The 19,745-nt window shown below is 51.6% G+C and overlaps 1 protein-coding gene across 2 annotated transcripts in view; it reads right to left on the bottom strand.

The window, feature by feature from the left end:
- Positions 1 to 15,347, bottom strand: part of Nkain1 (sodium/potassium transporting ATPase interacting 1) — a 40,789-nt gene extending 25,442 nt beyond the window's left edge. For both annotated transcript variants that reach the window (XM_070037415.1, XM_070037416.1), the window contains exon 1: positions 15,167 to 15,347. In XM_070037415.1, the coding sequence (XP_069893516.1) occupies positions 15,167 to 15,220 (54 nt within the window). In that variant the 5' untranslated portion in view covers positions 15,221 to 15,347. The remainder of the gene's footprint in view (positions 1 to 15,166) is intronic.
- Positions 15,348 to 19,745: the final 4,398 nt, after the last annotated feature.

Genomic DNA, 19,745 nt, shown 5'->3' with positions numbered 1-19,745 from the left:
TGGAGCCAAGGAGTTCAGAGTTCATGAATAAATGAAGAAGGAGGAAGCAGGAAGGGATGTTTATTGATCCACAAATCTCTACGTTCCAGTCTGCCCCACAAATGCTTGGTTGGGTCTGCAGCGCTGTGCAGTTCCGATCGCGTGCAAACCAGCACCCAGTCCCAGCCCCCCCACCCCCCTCCCCCGGAACAGATGGTGGTGCTGCATAGGAGCCAGGTCACAAGAAGCTCCTAAGTTGGCCTGGGGCCTCAGTCCCACTGCTATGGCTGACTTGCATTGTGCTCCTCTTTCCAAGGCTTCAGTATTCCCAGCTAGACAGTATCGGGGTAAAACCAATGAAGTGACAGCACCACCCAGAAATGTTAGTTCTTCACATGCCAGCAGAGGAATCACGCAGCTAGCAGAGACCTGGGCCAGGTGAGCACTGCCCCCACCTGGCCCCTCCATCCAGTTCCTCATTCTCCAAGGAAGCAATAGGAGAGACAAGCAAGTGTGAGCAAGACCTCCATGCAGGTGGGCACCTGGAGGGCAGATGCCCGCTCTGCCACTCACATACCAAGACTTGGACAAGACACTTAAGCTTCCAGAGCCTCTAGCTGCTCCATCTCTCAGATGGGAATGATAAGATGTGTTGTGAAGGTTGCTCTAGGGCAAGTAAGGGCCTTGCTGTAATTTCTAACCATGCCAATAGCCCTGCAAGGTACAGACTGCTGCCTGACTTATAAATGAAACGCCTCAAGTACAGGACTGGGGCCTTACACCTAGCATAAGAAAGCTTATGGTTCAGTCACCAACACAGGGGCAAGGGTGGGGATAGGAGAGCTATGGTTTGGAAATAAAGTATTCCCCAAAAAGGTTTATTGATAGCTTGATCCTCCATTGGGAGGTATTATTTTGGTAGATTTGTCTATTTATTTTGGGGGTGCTCATCCTGAGACTTGAACTCAGGACCTGGGTGCTGTCCCTGAGCTTTTGTGCTCAAGGATAGTGCTCTATCACTTAAGCCGTAACTCCACTTCTGTTTTTTTCTGGCAGTTAACTGGAGATAGGAGTCTCATAGACTTTCCTGCCCAAGCTGGCTTTGAAAGGTAATCCTCAGAACTCAGCCTCCTGGGTAGTTAGGATTAAAGGCGTAAGTCATTAGCATCTGGCCATCTGGCTTTTAGAAGGTTCTGAAAACTTTAGGAAGTAGATTTTTTTTTTTGGGGGGGAGGTCCATCAAGGGGCTTGAACTCAAGGCCTGGGTGCTATCCCTGAGCTCTGCATTGAAGGTTAGTGCTCTACCACTTTGAGCCACAGTGCCACTTCCAGTTTTCTGGTGGTTAATTGGAGATAGGAGTCTCATGGACTTTCCTGCCTGGGATGGCTTCACACCGCAATCCTCAGCTCTCTACAGGCATAAGCCACCGGTGCACAGCTAGACGGTGGATCTAGCTGGAGGAAGTAGGCAACATGGGGCATGTCCTGGAGGCTATTATGTTCTCCCAGTCCCTTCCCCTCTCCTTCTCCTCCACATGCTCCCATTACCCTGATGTTCTGTCTCACCAGACCCAAAACACAGTCAAGGGACCATGGGCTGAACCCCCTAAACTGTGACTCCAAATAAGACTTTCATCTCTTAAATCGCTTTCCCTCAGGCATTTTGTGAGCAGCAATGTAAAAGCACACTAACATGGAAAACTGGTCACAGAAGTGGGGTTATTGTTGTCACACTATATGACCATGTGGTGCAGAACCTTTGGAACTGGTTTGAGGGAGGGATTTGGAGGAGTTTGGAGCTCCAATTAGAGACTCTACGATGCGGCTAGCAGAGCTTATTGGGCATCTGGAGCATTCCGCTCATTTGAGAACCAGCAGTGATTGAGGATTGAACTGAAGGCAAAGCTTTCCTGTTATTTTCATGCTCTACATTTTGTCCGTGTCCTGAGACTTTGTGGGAGGCTGACTTTCAAGGCGATGAACTAATTTATCTGGTAGTTGGACATTTCAATGCTATGCTTCAGGTTGTGTCATGGTTATTGCTAGCTGCTTTCAATCAGTTTTACAGTGACAAGCAGGAGAAAAAGCAGAATAGACTAGAAAAACCTCCTTTTAGTTAGAAAAAAAAAAAGGGTGGGGCTGGGAATGTGGCTTAGTGGTAGAGTGCTTGCCTAGCATGCATGAAGCCCTGGGTTCGATTCTTCAGTACCACGTACACAGAATAAGCCGAAAGTGGTGGTGTGGCTCAAGTGGTAGAGTGTCAGCCTTGAGCAAAAGCAGCTCAGGGACAGTGCCCAGGACCCTTAAGTTTAAGCCCAGGACTGGCAAAAAAAAAAAAAAAGATAAAAAAGGGGGATATAAAGTTGGGGATTAGGGAGGTATACACTGGGCACTGGTGGCTCACGCCTCTAATCCTAGCTACTCAGGAGGCTGAGATCTGAGGATCACAGTTCAAAGGCAGCCAGGCAAGAAAGTCTATGACTTTTTTTTTTGCCAGTCCTGGGGTTTGAACTCAGGATCTGGGCATCGTCCCTGAGCCTCTTTTGCTCAAGGTTAGCACTCTACTACTTGAGCCACAGCTCCACTTCTGGTCTTTTCTGTTTATGTCATACTGAGGAATTGAACCCAGGGCTTCATGCATGTTAGGCAAGCATTCGACCACTAAGCCACATTTCCAGCCTATCTGTGAGACTCTTACCTCCAATTAACCACCAGAAAACTAGAAGTGGCACTGTTGCTCAAAACGGTAGAGCACTAGCCTTGAGCAAAAGAGCTCAGAGATAAGAGATAGTGCCCAAAAGCCCTGACATCAGACCCCACAACAACAACAAAAAACAAAACAAAAAGTAGGTGGGCCTAACCTGAGTGAATTTATCACTGTGGAATGGGGGGGATGTCCTTGGGGGCTACATCTTGTCTATCTGTCTCTTTCTCCCTTCTTCTCCCCTTCTACTTCCTGTCCACCATGAGGTAAAAGTCTCTTCCACCACATGCTCCAATAGTCACCAGGAAGACAAATGACTGTGGATGGAATCTTCTGAAATTGTGAGCTAAAATAAATCCTTTGTCCCTATGATGCTTTTCTCAGGCATTTGGTCATAGAGACATAAAGTTAACGAACACAAAGGTAGAGAGAGATCAAGTGACCTGCTTAGTATCAGGAATTAAGTGGCCTACTCTGTTTGACCTTCTTGTGTACCCAGGAGCAGAGCCCCTAGCCAGACTCGGGCTTCCCCAGGAGTATGAGATACTTCAGTGAACATCCACAAAAACCTGTCACCACATCTGGACATGCTGCTTGTGCCTTAAAGACACTGAGGTACTGCACCCTTCAGATACTATCAGGCTGGCTGGTACACTGAGGTATATTACAGGATTAAGAAGACCTGACCTACCTTCCTGACCCACCTGGTCTCTTCACATCTAACTATAGAGGCTTCAGAAACAATCCAGGGGTCCAGGAGCAGAAGAAAGCTACTTGTCAGCTGAGTATGGCGGTGGTGCGCTTGTCTCCATGGTAACGGCGCAGTGTAAAGGCATCCTGGCATCATTAGGAAGCGCGCTGAGTAGTATAAACAGAGGCTGCAGTAGATTACACGCCTATTATGAGCAGTCTCGGGCTCTGAGCACTGGTAATTATGCCTAATTGTGCATTTAATTGTGTAATTGAAAACTCACATCTCTGGTTCAGGCTGGGGCTGTAGAACCTACCCCCCTCCCAAAAGAAAAGAGGCTTAGGAGCCAACCCTTACTCCAAAGATCTTAGGGCTGCCTTTCCTCTTCAGGCCAGGGGTGGCCAGAATGAGCTAAGGGGTAAGCTGCTTGAATACTCCTTTTTCCCTGCTTCCTGGGCCTAGAACTGGGCCAGGTTGTGATTTGGGGTGAGGAATGGGGCAGAAAGGAGCAGGCTGTGGCAGAGGGACATGAGAAGACCATGCAATGTCCAGGCTTTCCATTATTCAGAGCAGACCATATTTGTGCTACAGACACTGTCTCTCAAGTCCTTGGAACCAGCACCTGGTAGTTCCAGGGACCTGGATGATTATTAGATTGATTACACGTCTAAAAAATGTCATCCAACCTACACAAATTCTTCATCACTGCCCAACAGGAAACTCACCACCTGGCTGTTGGTCCTACCTGGGCTGAACCTTGGTAGAGTTTGAAAACAGAGATTGAATTCTATACCATCCTCCAATTTCCCATTTCACAGACTGAGAAAAATAAAGCACAAAGAGGGCCCAGGGCCAGCTCAAAGTTGCACAGCCACAGAGTCTAGTTCTGATTTGCAGCTACAGCATATTTCACACCTTAAGGCAACTCTGCATCTAGAATCATGCCTGAAACTTTGTGGGCGCTTCATAAACATTTCTGTATGTAACTGTGGGTAAGGGTTACCTGCTAGCATTTCATAATTTTCAGCCCAAGAGCTCAAAATCTCAGCCATCATGGCTAGGGGTTAGAACAGGGCCAGAACTCTTATTCCCCACCTGCAAGCCATGCTGAATCTCTGTGGTCTGAGGTTTACTTTCACAGCCAAGTATGCCACAAGGGCATTTGAGGTGGAGACAGTGTGGATGGTCATAGAGTAGGCAGACAGGAGAAAAAAGGGTCTCCTGAATCCCTGACAACTTGACATCCAAGTGTGAAGCCTACAACAGGCCACTAGGGGCAGGAAACTCCTCCTCTGCTCAGGTCCTCTGCTCAGCAAGGTGGTGATTCCAACTTCTGCTGGGACCTCAGGTTGCATGTGTACGTGTGTGTGTGTGTGTGTGTGTGTGTGTGTGTGTGTGTGTGCGCGCATACACTGGTTTTAGGGCTTGAATTCAGGGCCTTCCTCCCTTAGCTTTTTCTGCTCAGTGATAGCATTCTTTCACTTGAATCACACCTCCACTTCCAAAATTTTGGTGATGAACTGGAGATAAGAGTCTCACAGACTGTGCTGCCCAAGTTGGCTTCAAACTAAGATTCTCAGATCTCAGCTCTGAGTAGCTGGGATTACAGGCGTGAGCCACAGCCTCAGGCTGTACTATTATTCATCCCATTTTACAGAGAGAGGGGCAGCAAGACCAAGACCACATGGGTTAAGCAAATGGCTGCTCCATCCTGGCCTTCCCTGGCTGAGAAGGAGGGCATGTACCATTCCAGCTTTGCAGAATTTAGCTTTGCAGAACTGGCTGCCTTGTACACAAGCCTTCTGAGCTCCTGCTCTTCATATCCAATCTGCAAGGAGCTTCCCCGGCCACTCTGGGGGCAGATTAGCACTATCCTCATTTATAGAAGTGCACACAGAAGCTTGGAGAGGTCAAGGTCTTGTCCAAGCCCATCCACTACAAAAAGGTAGAGCTGGTACTCAAAGCCCACCTCCATGCCCCTGCATCTGCTAGCTGCTTTGACAGGTAGGCCAAGGAGTTCCATTCAAACCTGCAATCACAGCTCACAGCTCTTCCAAAGCCTTGGGGTTCATTCCTTCACCCTGTTGGCAGAGGCTCGAGTCCCTGGCAGGTTACTTTGCTGCTTGAGCCTCTCCCTCAGACTCCAAATCATCAAAGCACCTCTCCAGGTCAGGGAAAGCCAAGGCTAAGGCCAAGACACGGAACTAGGCTTTCTGACCCAAAGCCAGGTCCAACCCATGGTTTGGAACTAGTTTTCAAAAATGTATCTCTGACCCAGGCAGTTGTGGCTCAAGCCTGTAATCCTAGCTATTCAGGGCTGAGATCTGAGAATTGTGGTTCAAAGCCAGCCTGGGAAGAAAGTCTGTGAAACTCATCTCCAAGTAACCAGCAAAAAAGCTGAAGGTGGAGCTGTGGCTTAACTGGTACAGTGCCAGTCTTGAATGAAAAAGCCAAGCAAGGCCGGGAGCCGGTGGCTCATGCCTAGCTACTCAGGCTGAGATCTGAGGATCGTGGCTCAAAGCCAAGCTGGGCAGGAAAGTCCATGAGACTCCTATCTCCAATTAGCCACTAGAAAACCGGAAGTGGCGCTGTGGCTCAAGTGGTAGAGTGCTAGCCTTGAGCTGAAGAGCTGAGGGACAGTGCCCAGGCCCAGAGTTCAAGCCCCACAACCAGCAAAAAGCAAAAACAAAACAAAACCCCAAAAACAAAAAGCCTAGCAAGGACCCAAGGCCCTGAGTTCAAGCCCTAGTACTGGCATACACACGCACACATGCACACACACACAAAAGAACCTATGCAAAATAACCTGTTCTAGTTAGAGCTGACTATTTCCGCCTGGTCAGTTTGCAACAACTGTTGTCAAACTGCTTTCAGTCTATGACACAGCTGATGCCCAGAACGGATCTTCTGCTGCCTTGGGCTTCAGTGTGTCCATCGGGAAACAGGGACAAATCTACCTTCAGGAGAATACGGGTTGCTAAGTTGTCCGTGCGGGTTAGTTTCTTCCCTGGGTGGCTTTTTCCTCAGCCTGCACTGCTCCCTTTAGCCCAACACAGAGCCAGGCATGAGAAGAGCTGGGAAGAGGCTGCATGGGAACAGTAGTTCCAAAGACCCAGCTTCTAGTAACACCTGATGGCTGAGGTGATTTTCATTTCTGTTTCAGTATCCTCACAACCCTGGGGCAGGGGTGGGGGGTGGTCCCAGATCCAGAGTCAAATCCTCATTCCACACACACACACACACACACACAGACACACACACACAGACACACACACACAGACACACACACACAGACACACACACACACACACACACACACACACACACACACACACACACACACACACACACACACACACACACACACACACACACACACACACACACACACACACACACACACACACCCCAGCACTGGTATTTGAACTCAAAGCTAGGAAGGCACTCTACCAAGCAGCCACACCTCTAGCCCCGAATCATAATTCTGTACCTACTATTTATGTGGCCATGCTGACCACAGATAAACCAGATAGTACTGAGAGCCACAGTATGTAACGTGCCTAGTAAACCAGGCAAGGTGGTACATGCCCATAATCCCAGCACTCTGGAGGCTGAAGCAGGATGTTCTCTAGTATAACACCAGCCTGGGCTACACAGCAAATTTACAGCCAATCTGTGAACTACATAGAGAGATGCTATTTAAAAACAACAACAATAATAAAAAGAGCCAGGCACTGGTAGCTCACACCTGTAATCCTGGCTACACACAGGAGGCTGAGATGTGAGGATTGTGGGGCTGAGCAGGAAAATCCATGAGACTCTTATTTCCAATAAACCACCAAAAAAGCCAGAAAAAGGGTCATGGCTCAAGTGGTAGAGCACGAGCTTTGAGCACAAAAAGCTCAGGGACAGTGTGGGCCCTAAGTTCAAACCCCAGGATTGATACAAAAAAACCCACAACCAACCAAAAGAAAACAAACCACAACCTAGCAATACTAACCAAAGGACATTATCTCCAACCAGGCCCCATATTTATTTCTCCTGTAAGGAGACGGAGACTTGGAGCATTCATGGGAAGGACTTTGATCATTAAGACATTTAGCTGGGTGCTGGTGGTGCTTGTAATCCTAGCTACTCAGGAGGCTGAGATCTGAGGGTTGTGGTTCAAAGCCAGCCTGAGCAGATAAATCCACAACTAACTAATCAGCAAAAAGCCAGAAGTGGACATGTGACTCAAGAGGTAGAGCACTGGCCTTGAGTGAAAAAGAGAAGGGCGAGAGGTCGAGTTCAAGCCCTATACTGGTGTGTGTGTGTGTGTGTGTACACCTGTAGACACATTCACACTTTAATCTGGGCAGAGATGGAGCTGACCAGTCTAGCACACTATGTAGAGAACCCAGCAGTGTATCAGATGATTCACTTCACCGATTCCCCACAATGCTGTGGGGCAGAAGCGACTGTTTGGACTTCACAGTAAGGAGATAAGAGGTTCAGAGAGGGTGAGGGACTTTCTGGGAGTCACAAAGCAAGGCACTGAATCTGTGCTTCTGACCCCTGTTGCATATCTCAGAGCAGGTGCCATTCTCCTCTGTTTAAATACAAAACACACACACATCCCTGCAAAGGAGCCCCCCCTGACTGCCCCCCACCCCTTCATTCCACTTCACCCCTGAGTCTCACTGTCTACTACCTGAGAGCTTCAGGCCATTCATCTGCAGGGCCCCATGCTGCACAAGGGGGGAATGAGAAGCAGAAGAAGCCAGTGTGGCCAGCCCAGGACCCTGAAGCCAGCCCCACATTCCTCAGCCCCAGCCAAGCCAACCCTCCAGAGCAGCCCTGTAGATGCACAGGCCCCTCCCTGCCAGAGCTGCCCCCTCAGTCTACACCATCACCATCGCTAATAACAGCATCAATCAGCTGACCGTGTTTCACACCATTACTCCCAGCTCAGCTGGAAGCTGCAGATCTCCCCCCGTCACCCACCCACCACCTTCCAGAAGGCCAAGAGCTTTCTAGAAGGGAAAAAAAGCAATGCCACTAAGGTTTCTGCAGGTGCTGATGATGAACCAAGCACGTAGTTATAAGGACTTTCCACACCGCTGCGGGGCGGGGATCATGCTTTGTCCTATGCAGGAAGAAGCTGGTGCCCAGAGTGAGTTCATGAGTCCAAGATCACATGGAGCAGGGGTGAGGGGAGAACCACCACAGGAGACCACCAAGACAAAGATCTATTCGTGAACACTCACCGGGTCACAGGAAACTGAGGCTTAGACCTGTCTGAGGTCACACACTGGTCACCCCAGAGCAGCTGAGCGGTCAGGCACCAGTGGCTCACACCTGTAATCTTAGCTACTCAGGAGGCTGAGATCTGAGAATCATAGTTCAAAGCCAGCCCAGTCTGGAAAGGCAGTGAGACCCTTATCTCCAAGGAACCACCAAAAGGTGGAAGTATTTCTGTGTGGTTCAAATGGTACAATGACAGACTTGAGCAAAAAAGCTAAGGAATAATGCCCAGGCCCTGAGTCAAGCCATAGTACTGACACACACATACACATACATAAGTGCGCACACGTGTGCACATGCGCACACATGTACACACATGCACACACAAAGCAGATGAGAGGCAGCAGGTGCTTCTGCCATGACTAGTTTGGTGACCTTGAGCAAACCTCCTCATCTCTGGGAGCTTCAACTTCCTTCTCTGAAAAGAGGGGTGATAAAGTGTCCATCCCACTGTATGCAATTGCAACAAGCAAGATGAAGATGGTAAAATGGCCAGCGCTTATTGATCATTTAACATGTGCCAGGCACTTTGCCAAGCACTTTACATATGCAAGCTCATTTGGTTAAATGAGGTAATGCATATAAAATGCTTAGCACAGGCCTCCAGAAACAGGAGTGATGATCATGATGATGATGATGAAGAAACTGATGACAAATCTCTGGGGCAAACGTTCCTGGTTAGTCCCCTTCCCTTCAGGAAGATAAGCGTGACTACAGCTGGAGGATTTCAGGGAGGAGGAGGAAGACTAGGATGGAAGCGCATAGATTAGACAGGGAAGGGAAGGAAAAAAACAAGAATTAGGGAGTGAAAAGAGTTAATAATGTCAAGATGAGGAAGTGGAGCCAGGTACTGGTGGCTCACACCTGGAACCCTAGCTATTCAGGAGGCTGAGATCTGAGGATTGCGTGCGTTTCAAAGCCAGCCCGGGCAGGAAAGTCCATGAGACTCTTTTTTTTTTTTTTGGGTCCGGTCATGGGGCTTGAACTCTGGGCCTGGGCGCTGTCCCTCAGCTCTTCAGCTCAAGGCTAGCGCTCTACCACTTGAGCCACAGCGCCACTTCTGGCTTTTTTCTTTTTGCTTATGTGGTGCTGAGGAATCGAACCCAGGGCCTCAGGCATGCAAGGCAAGCGCTCTACCACTGAGCCACCTTCCCAGCCCCTATGAGACTCTGATCTCCAATTAACCATCAGAAAACCGGAAGTGGCGCTGTAGCTCAAGTGGTAGAGCACTCGTCTTGAGCTGAAGAGCTGAGAGACGGCGCCCAGACCCAGAGTTCAAGCCCCACAATTGACCAAAAAAAAAAAGAGGAAGTGGAAGTGTGGCTTTTAGCTAGGTGCCAATGGCTCACGCCTGTAATCCTAGCTACTCAGGAGGCTGAGATCTCAGATTGCCGTTTGAAGCCAGCCTAGGCAGAAAAGTCTGTGAGAGTCTTATTTCCAATAAACTACTCAGAAAAAGCTGAAAATGGGCTGGGAAGGTGGCTTAGTGGTAGAGTGCTTGCCTAGCATGCATGAAACCCTGGGTTTGATTCCTCAGTACTATATCAACAGCAAAAGCCAGAAGTGGCACTGTGGCTCAAGTAGTAAAGTGTTAGCCTTGAGAAAACAACATTCAGTGATAATGCCCAAGCCCTGAGTTCAAGCTCCAGGACTGGCAAAAACAAAACAAAACAGAAAAAGCTGAAAGTGGTGTTGTGGCGCACGTGGTAGGGCACTAGCCTTGAGCACAAAAAGGCTCAGGGACAACGCCCAGGCCCTCACTTCAAGACCCAGGACTGGCAAAAAAAAAAAAAAAAAAAAAAAGCCAAGTTCAAGCCAGGTGCTGGTGGCTCATGCATGTAATCCTAGCTACTCAGGAGACTGAGATCCGAAGATAGATGTTTGAAGCCAGCCCAGACAGGAAAGTCTGAGACTCTTAGCTGCATTTAAACACACACACACACACACACACACACACACACACACACACACACACACACACACACACACACCACACACACACACACACACACACACACACAGCCAAGTGAGAGCATGAAGCCTTGAGTTCAAGGCCCAGTTCCAGCACTAATAATAACAGTATCAAAACGATACACCAAATAGGAACAGGAAAGCAAAGGACATACAAGTTCTATAGAACAGACCAAGAAGCAATACAAGTTTCACACCAGCCCAGACAGGACCCCAGGAAGCCGTATCAAAGGCTCTTCCCACTTAACAAATAGAAAAATCAAGGCTTACAGTGAAGTACAGACTTGCTCAACTTTACAGGATGTCAGTGGTAGTGCAGGGCTTGAATCCAGGTTTCCTGCTTCTCAGCTCAGAGCTGCTTCCCACAAGATACAGAGCAGGGGGGGCACCTAAATATGCCTGGGCCCCAAGTCTGGGAAAGAAACCCAGAGTATGGTTCTATTATTCCCCCCAGTCCTGGGGCTTGAACTCAGGGCCTAGGCACTGTCCCTAAGCTTCTTTTGCTCAAGGCTAGTACTCTACACTTGAGCCACAACACCACTTCTGGCTCTTTCTGTGTATGTGGTACTGAGGAATTGAACCCAGCGCTTCATGCATGCTAGGCAAGCACTCTACCGCTAAGCCACCTTCCCAGCTGTATGGTTCTTTTGGAGTGTGCATATGCCAGTACTGGAGCTTGAACCCAGGGCCTTGCTTTTAGCTCAAGGCTGGCACTCTACAATTTGAACCATAGCTCTGCTTCTAGTTTTTTTTTTGCTTGTTAATTGGAAAATAAGAGTCTCTCAGACTTGTCTGACTGAGCTGGCTTCAAAACCTGATTCTCAGATCTCAGCCTCCTGAGTATCTAGGATACAGGTGTGAGCCACCAGTGCCGGTCTGATCTGGATTATTGAGAGATAATACTGAAAAGCTACCGTCTGCATACAGAGTGCTCACTGTACCTGGCAAGGAGAAATAATTACATGCATTTAACCCTCCCAATAACCCTAAGAATAACTCCTGTTATTATTTAACAGTTGGCAGTTAGAAGGTCAGCAACTAACCCATCCCTGATCAAACCCCAGAAAGTAATGGGAGTGGGACCTAGAACCCAGATCTATCTTGACAAACTCCAGAGCCTTAACTCCTGCCTTACATAGGTCATGTCAATGACACAGTTCCTATCTTTTCTCCAGACTCCCAACTCTCAGGCTCTACCGTTTCACTCAAAGCAAAACTAGTCCAATACAGAAAAGTGTTTGAAACTGGCCTGCTTCACTGTAATGCTTAAAACCCCATTTGTAAGAAAAACGGCCGTTTCTCTTCTTAAGTTTTTCAGCTGAAAAATATTCAATCATCTCTTTCATCCCTCAGTTCTTTGGTGGAGACAACAGAGCCCTCCCTCTCTCCCCTCAGGCTGGTGAATTTAGCATCCCAGGAGCATTCACTCTATGGGAGCTGCCAAGCAGCCTAGGCTCCAGGGGGCTAGTGACAGCTGGAGAGACCCTCTTTGCAATCAACTCCTAGCAGCGGAGCCAGGAAACCAATTTTCAAGTCCTTCCTCAGAGCACCCTCCAGATTGTCTCATGAACCCTCACTGGCTGCCCTGGCCACCCAGGCAGGCCCTGGCAGAAGCCGAGTTCCACCCAGGTCCTTTGCAACACACCGGGGGAAGGGGACTGGTGGTCAAGTGGCATTTGTTTAGTGGGATTCAAGAGCTATGGAGGCAGGTAAATGGGGGGCAGGCAGACCCTCCGAAGTGCACGGGGACACAGGGCTGGGAAGGTAGCTCAGCGGTAGAGTGTTTGCCTCGCATGCATAAAGCTCTGGGTTTGATTCCTCAGCACCACATATGCAGGGGGAAAAAAAGCTGGAAGTGGCGCTGTGGATCAAGTGGTAGAGCGCTAGCCTTGAGCTGAAGAGCTGAGGGACCGCACCCAGGCCCACAGTTCAGGCCCTATGACCACCACCACCACCACCACCACCACCAACAACAACAAAGAAGGTAACAGACCGTGGCGCTCCTGGCTCATGCCTGTAACCCTAGCTATACTCAGAAGGCTGAGATCTGAGGTTCAACACCAGCCCAGGCAGGAAAAGTCCATGAGACTCTTTATCTCCAAGAAACTACTCAGAAAAAGCTGGAAGTGGCACTGTGGCTCAAGTGGCAGAGCACTAGCCTTGAGTACAAAGAAGCTCAAGGGAGACAGTGCCCAGAACCTGAGTTCAAGCCCCAGGACTGGTTAAAAAACAACAACAGGTAAAGTACCAGCTTTGAGTGAAAAAGACAAACGAGAAAAAGGCCCTGAGTTCAAGGCCAGTTTTGGCATGCACTTTCACATATACACATATATACACACACATACTCACTCACATGGCAACAGAAGACAGATACCAGGATCCCAGTTCCCACACAACTCTGAGCAAGTAGCATCATAGTGTTGCTATGAAGGCTACGTGACTTGATCCATGGAAAAGCACTTCCCAAAGCTAACCCATGTCATCAGCAGCAGGAGAGAATGAACACAGAATAAACTGCTAACAGATTCAACTATGACAAGGGGCTTCGGCACAGAAAGGAGAAAACTTACTTTTATCTTCTTCCCTATGTGCTTATTTACTCATTTTGTATGTTATTTACTCATTTACGTATGTTACTTTTATATGCACATGCGCCAATTGTGGGGCTTGAACTCAGGGCCAAGCTGCTGTCCTTGAGCTTTTCTGAACCACAGCTCGACTTTTAGCTTTATTTGTTGTTGTTCTGTAGTTTATGAAAGAGAAGCGTCTACTGGACTTTCCTGCCTGGGCTGGCTTTGAACTGTGATGGTCAGATTTCGGCCTCCTGAGTCACTAGGATTATAGGGATAAACCACTGGCAGTCAGCTATTATATGTTACTTAAATAAATTTTTTTAAAAAAACCAGAAAACCTAGCTTAACAAAACATATATAAATTAGCAAACCTAGAGAAAGAATTTCCTGAAAGGTTTCAAAATTTCTTGGGATTTTATTTTCCTCAAAGTAGATTAAAAGGGGGGCTCCTAGTAGGAGCCAGACATTGCCAATAACGAATTCATTCATTTATTTTCCAAATATTAATGGCATATCAGGCACCATTCCAGCTGCTGAGGATTTAGCAGGGAACAAAACAGGCCGTTTCTGCCCTTTTGGAGTTTCCATTCGAGGTGAGATGAATTCCCTCTGCCATCAGCACCCATAGACATTCTGAGGGCAGACCCAGACGGCCAGCTGAGGAAGTCACTGGGGTTACAATGTTCAGATCCCAAGGTTTTGCATCGCTGCCCATGAGGACAGGTTTATGGATGGCCTAGCTGGGGCAGGTGTCCCCCAAAAGGAGAGAAGCAAGCGAAGAGGTCTGTACATCTCCCCAAAACATGACGGCTTTCCTTATCCTCTCTGCACCTGTAGAAGGCAGAGGGGAGTCGCGTGCAGGTCAGAGCCGGGACCCAGATGAGGAGGTCCAGCATCAGTGAGGTTCAGATGCCCACAACTCATCTTAAGATCGGAGTGCTGCCCTGGGGATCCGCGTACAGTTCTGCCAAGAGTAGGAGACTCTCAAGTTCCCTTTGGGGTCCTGATTCCAAGAGGGGTTGAGACCCTGGCCACCTCCCGAATTCACAGGCAAAGGCCTCCCTTAAAGGCCACACAAAGTCACTACCCCCGGCCTTCCAGAGACAAGGACCCGAGTTCTCCAGCCCGAGGCAGACACTTCCTCCTTACCGGCTCTGATGTCCCCAGGCACCCAAGTATCTTTAGATCTGCTCTGCCCGGCCCCACCCCGCTGCTCTGGTGGAACTGAGCCACACTGAGTGGCCAGGGGCTGGCCAAAGCAAGAGGGTGGTCCCGGTGCCAGGCTAGATCAGGATGGCCCCGGAACTCAGGGGCGGTTCGTGGTGACCCTGTCTAGGGAGGCGGCTCCCCAGCCCGGGCCACCCCATCCGGAGGGTGACGGGAGGCCCAAGTCGCACAAAGGAGGGCTGAGCTTTCTTGGAGTCTGAGATCGCAACACATGGATGAACGTGGACCCGAAGCGGTCGGAGACCCAGAGACGCGCCCGAGACGCGCACCCGGGCGCGGACACGCTGCGATGGCTCCGGAGGAAGGGACACCCGCACCGACCGCGACCTGGTGGGAGACCCGCGCCGCGGACCTCCGCGCCCCCGCCGGGCGGGCTCGGACACACCCCCGCCCGCCCCCAGGGAGCCCGGGGCCCCGCGCGCAGCCCCCAGCGGGAGGGGACACCAGGCCCCCGCGGGCTGGGCGCGCAGATCCCGGGCACGGGGCGGGCCGGGTCCCGGGCCCCCCCCACCCCCGCCCCGGCGCAGGGGGCGACGCCGGGGGAGCGCGGGGCACAGCCGCCAGGAGCGCACACAAAGAGCCGGCCGGGCCGGCGGCGCGAGCAGGCTCCGCCCGTCCTTCCCCCGCGCGGGACCCGGCCCGCCGCCCCCCGGCCCGCCCGGCCCCGCCGCCCCGACGGGGCGCGCGGCTCACCCCGCCCCGGCCCGCCCGGCCGCCCCGACGGGGCGCGCGGCTCACCAGCTGCAGGCAGCAGAAGGCGACGAGCGTGCAGCGCCCGCTGCACTGGCCCATGGCTCCGGGGCCGCGCGGGCCGCGCGCCTCCCGCTCGGCGGCCGCCGCCTGCTCGCGCCGCGCGGGCTCCGCGTCCTCCGGCCGGCGTCCCGGGGGGGCGGCGTGGCCCGCGCCTAGGGCCGGGCCCGGGAGCGCCGGGTCCCCAGGGCCGGGGCCGGCCGCCCGCGCTCCGAGTCCATGGTCCCCGCCGTCTCCGGCCCGCGCGCGGGCTCGGCCGCGCCTCCTTTGTCTGCGGGCGGCCGGGAGGCGCAGCTCCGGCCCCGGGCGGCCCGCGCCGAGCGCACAGCCCGCAGCGCACGCCCCGAGCGCCGCGCGGCTCTGCCCAGCTGGGCCGGCCGCGGCTTCCCGGCCCACCACGTGGCTCCGCCACCGCCACGGAGGAGGGAGGGGAGGGGAGCGCAGGGGCGGGGCGGGGCGGCCGCGGGAGGGGAGGGGAGGGCGCGGAGTGGAGGGGGGGAGAGCGCGGGCTTGGACGGCGCTGCGCACTCGCTGTGTGACCTTGGGCACACCACAGGACCTCTCTGGTGGTCTCGGGAGCAAAGTAAGAACTAGGTCTCTCATAGGCCACCGTGTGAATAAAGCAGTTCAGCAGCCCGGGGGGCTGGTGGCTCCCATCTGTAATCCTAGCTACCCTAGAGGCTGAGATCTGAGGATCACGGTTCAAAGTCAGCGTGGGCAGGAAACTTCGTAACATCTTATCTCCAATTAACCACTAATTTAAAAAAAAAGGGGGGGGGGCGGAAAATGGAGCTGTGGCTCAAGTGGTAGAGCACTAGCCTTGGGACAGTGTAAGACCCTAAGTTCAAGGATAGAGAGAGACACAGAGAGAGACAGAGAAAGAGAGACAGAGGGGTGGGGGAGGGAGGGAGAGAGAAAATAATGGAGCATTCCTCCTTCCGCCCAGTCTCTGAAGCTCTGGGTTCCAATCTAGCCCTCTGTTTCCGTGTTCCTCCTGGAGATCTCCTGATGCCAGCCTGGCCATATTTTCTTCTGTTCTTTCCTTCTCTTGGTATTTATTAAGCCCCAAACTGCAAGCTAGAGATATGTAGAAACAAGCATTGTTCATTTCCTATGGAGCTTCACAGCCCAGGCGCTATCCCAGCCCCCCAAAAGCACCTCCAAAAGTACCCCCAAGAACAGGCCTCCAGGTGGGCTTTGGCCACCCCTTCACTCCGCTCCCAGGAGTAAGTCAATAGATTGCCAGCAAAAGATAGCCATTTTCCAGCCACCGCCAGGGTACTCAAACTGGACTCATCCCAGTTTTTTTTTTCTTTTTGTCCAGTCATGAGGCTTGAACTCCAGGCCTGGGCAGCGTCCCTGAGCTTCTTTTGCCCAAGGCTAGCACTCTAATACTCTGAGCCACAGTGCCACTTCCAGTTTTTGAGTGGTTAACCGGAGATGAGTCTCATGGGCTGGGTGCCGGTGGCTCATGCCTGTAATTTTAGCTACTCAGGAGGTTGAGATCTGAGGATTGCAGTTCAAAGCCAGCCCAGGCAGGCAAGTCTGTGAGACTTATATCTCCAATAAAACTACTCAGAAAAAGCCGGAGGTGGTGCTATGGCTCAAGTGGTAGAAGGATAGCCTTGAACACGAAGAGTCTCAGGGATAGTGTCCAGGCCATGAGTTCAAGCTCAGAAAACAAAAAGTAGGGGGTGTGGGGAGGCTGGCAATGTGGCTTAGTGGTAGAGTGCTTGCCTAGCATGCATGAAGCTCTGGGTTCAATTCCTCAGTACCACATAAACAGAAAAAGCCAGAAGGCGTGCTGTGGCTTAAGTGGTAGAGTGCTAGCTCTGAGCAAAAGAAGCTCAGGGACAGTGCCCAGGTCCTGAGTTCAAGACCCAGGCCTGGAAAAAGAAAAAAAAAAGAGTCTCATGGAGACTTTTCTGCCCCAGCTGGCTTTGAACCATGATCCTCAGATTTCAGCCTCCCGAGCAGGCATGAGCCACGGGCGCCCAGCAGCCCACCCCGGTTCTATGCATTTTCCTCCTCGCTCTCCTACTTCTCTGTGTTCACTTTCCCTCCCCCATTAGCCCTTCTCCAGTAGGAATCTCTAACTCACCCTGTGGGCTCCCTGTTCCTTCCAACGGCCCATGAAGTTCTGTAGGCAAGATCTTCCAACTATGCTCACGAAATACCTACTGTGTGCCAGCCTCTCCACTTGGGATAAGAGGGGGAACCATATATATAGTTTCTGTCTTCCTTCATAAAGCACAGTCTAGTGATGAACTGTCATTAAAACAAGCCAACAGCCGGGCGCCCGTGGCTCACGTCTGTAAGGCTGAAATCTGATGAATTGCGGTTCAGAGCCAGCCTGGGCAGGAAAGTCCGTGAGACTCTTACCTCCAATAAACTACTAGAAAACTGGAAGTGGTGCTGTGGCTCAAGCGGTAGAGCACTCTCCTTGAGCTGAAGAGCTGAGGGTCAGCGCCCAGGCCCAGAATTCAAGCCCCATGACTGGACAAAAAAAAAAAAAAAAGGAATAGCTGTTTGAATCCTTGAATGCACTTTCCTGCCTGGGCTGGCTTTGAACCGTGATCCTCAGATCTCAGCCCTCTGAGGAACTTGCCTAGATCACGCCAGGCCTGTGACCCTCCTGGTTCCAAGGCTTGGCTGCCTCACTACAAGTCTGACCTGTGGACCAGGGATGGCCCACCTGACCTCAGTGACCCCACCTCTGACCCCGGCCATCCCCACTCAGTTCCGGTCCTGCCCTCAGGAATCCAGCGGCCCCTGCTTCCCTGCTTGGAGCTTGTTCTGTCTTGAGTGTGGCTGGCATTCAGTTCTCAGCTGAGAGAGGACTAGCTCGGCTTCCAGATCTCCATTCAGATGCTGTTCCCCACGAGGCCTTCCTTGACCCTCTGCCGTGTCGGGGAGGCTCCCTCTTCCCCCCCAGTCTGCGCCACCTCTTCTAGCTCTTTCCAGAACTTTCCCGAATGACTGGCATGACCTTATTTCTGTGAACTCCAGGAGGACAGTGATGGCGTGGCGACTCATCTCCACCTTCCCCTGTGTTTGGGTCACTGCAGGACAGAGAAACGTGGCGGAAATGAATGATCCTACCCCATCACTTCTTCCTGGCTTCAGTAACTAGCAACCTTGGGGGCCTCCACCGCTCCGGGAGGTACCAGATGTAAGGATTAAGCCCACCTTTGGTCCTCGGCTCCATCCACCCAGACCTGAGCCCCTCCCTGCCCTGGAGTTCCGCCATACAGCTGGCCCCTTCCTCTCTCCTCCCAGACCCACCTGAATCCCAGCTACCTCCCTTCCTACCCCAGACCCTGCTGCTACCTGATAGCGGAGCCTGCCATGTGCTCCCAGTTGGGGGAAATATGGCTTCTCTAATAAGCCTTGTAATCATCTTTCTCCTGTGCCTGCCTGCCTCTGCGTGGTCCCCTGGGATGGACGTGGGGATCCTTCACCCGGTTCAAAGGGGGAGGCTACCCAACCGCTGGCACGGGAGGAGTCACCTTTGGCCAGAGGCTGGGGTTAGGAATGGGAGCTGAGACGGGAAATAAAGGACACACCCACACTTCCGAAGGTTGGCTCAGCTCTGGAGAGAGGCCTGGTGGCTGTGATGTGGATGGGGGGGGGGGGTGCTAGGGAAGCCCCTTACTCTAACCAAGGCGAGGCAGGGTCTGCCCTCCGGGAGAACATTCCCTCATAAGAGAGCTGAATGTTCAACCTAATAATTTGCCCTGCTCTCAAGTTGAGGAATGAACGTGTTCACTAATTATAGCTTCTGGGATGTTTTCTGTCACCAACCAATTCTTCCTCCCAGCTGGATGTCTGACGATTTGATTCGGTTCTGACACTAACTTCCACACTCGGGGCACGTCACGCAGGTGAAGCGCTCAGTCCTACAAAACTTCCTCTGCTTCCGAGGCCAGTCCCAAGCCTCTGGCCACCACCAGGCACTGTTGACCAATAGGCTGTCCCCCAGGCCCCACAGCCTCTTCCTCATGTTCCTGATGGGTAAGAATAGCTCTCTGGCCGGGTGCCAGTGGCTCATGCCTGTAATCCTAGCTACTCAGAAGGCTGAGATCTGAGGATCGTGGTTCAAAGCCAGCCTGGGCAGGAAAGTCTCTGAGACTCTTATCTCCAATTAACCACCAGAGAACTGGAAGTGGCCCTGTGGCTCAAGTGGTAAAGAGTTCGTCTTAAGCTGAAGAGCGGAGGGACAGCGCCCAGGCCCAGAGTTCAAGCCCCATGACCAACAAAAAGGAAAAAAAAAATAGCTCTTTGAGTCCTTGAATGTACTTTACTTGTGTTAACTAGCTTGTTATAAAGGACACCAGTCAATCACCTGGCTCCAGGGTGTTAGGCCTACCATTGAGGATGACAAGCCTGATTGGAGGATTGCAATTCAAAGCTAGCTCCAGGCAGGAGATACTTATCTTCAACTAACTAGCAAAATGTGGGAAGTGAAAGTATGGTTCTCAAGTGGTAGAGCCCCAGCCTTGAGTCAAACCAAAACCAAAGCCAAAACCAAAAACTAAGCAAGAGTGTGAGGTCCAGAGTCTAAGTC

Source organism: Dipodomys merriami, unplaced genomic scaffold (assembly GCF_024711535.1).
Source record: "Dipodomys merriami isolate MVZ:Mamm:240054 unplaced genomic scaffold, mDipMer1.0.p SCAF_28, whole genome shotgun sequence".
In the NCBI taxonomy this organism is placed as follows: domain Eukaryota; kingdom Metazoa; phylum Chordata; class Mammalia; order Rodentia; family Heteromyidae; genus Dipodomys; species Dipodomys merriami.
This window is presented reverse-complemented; position numbering and strand designations above follow the sequence as displayed.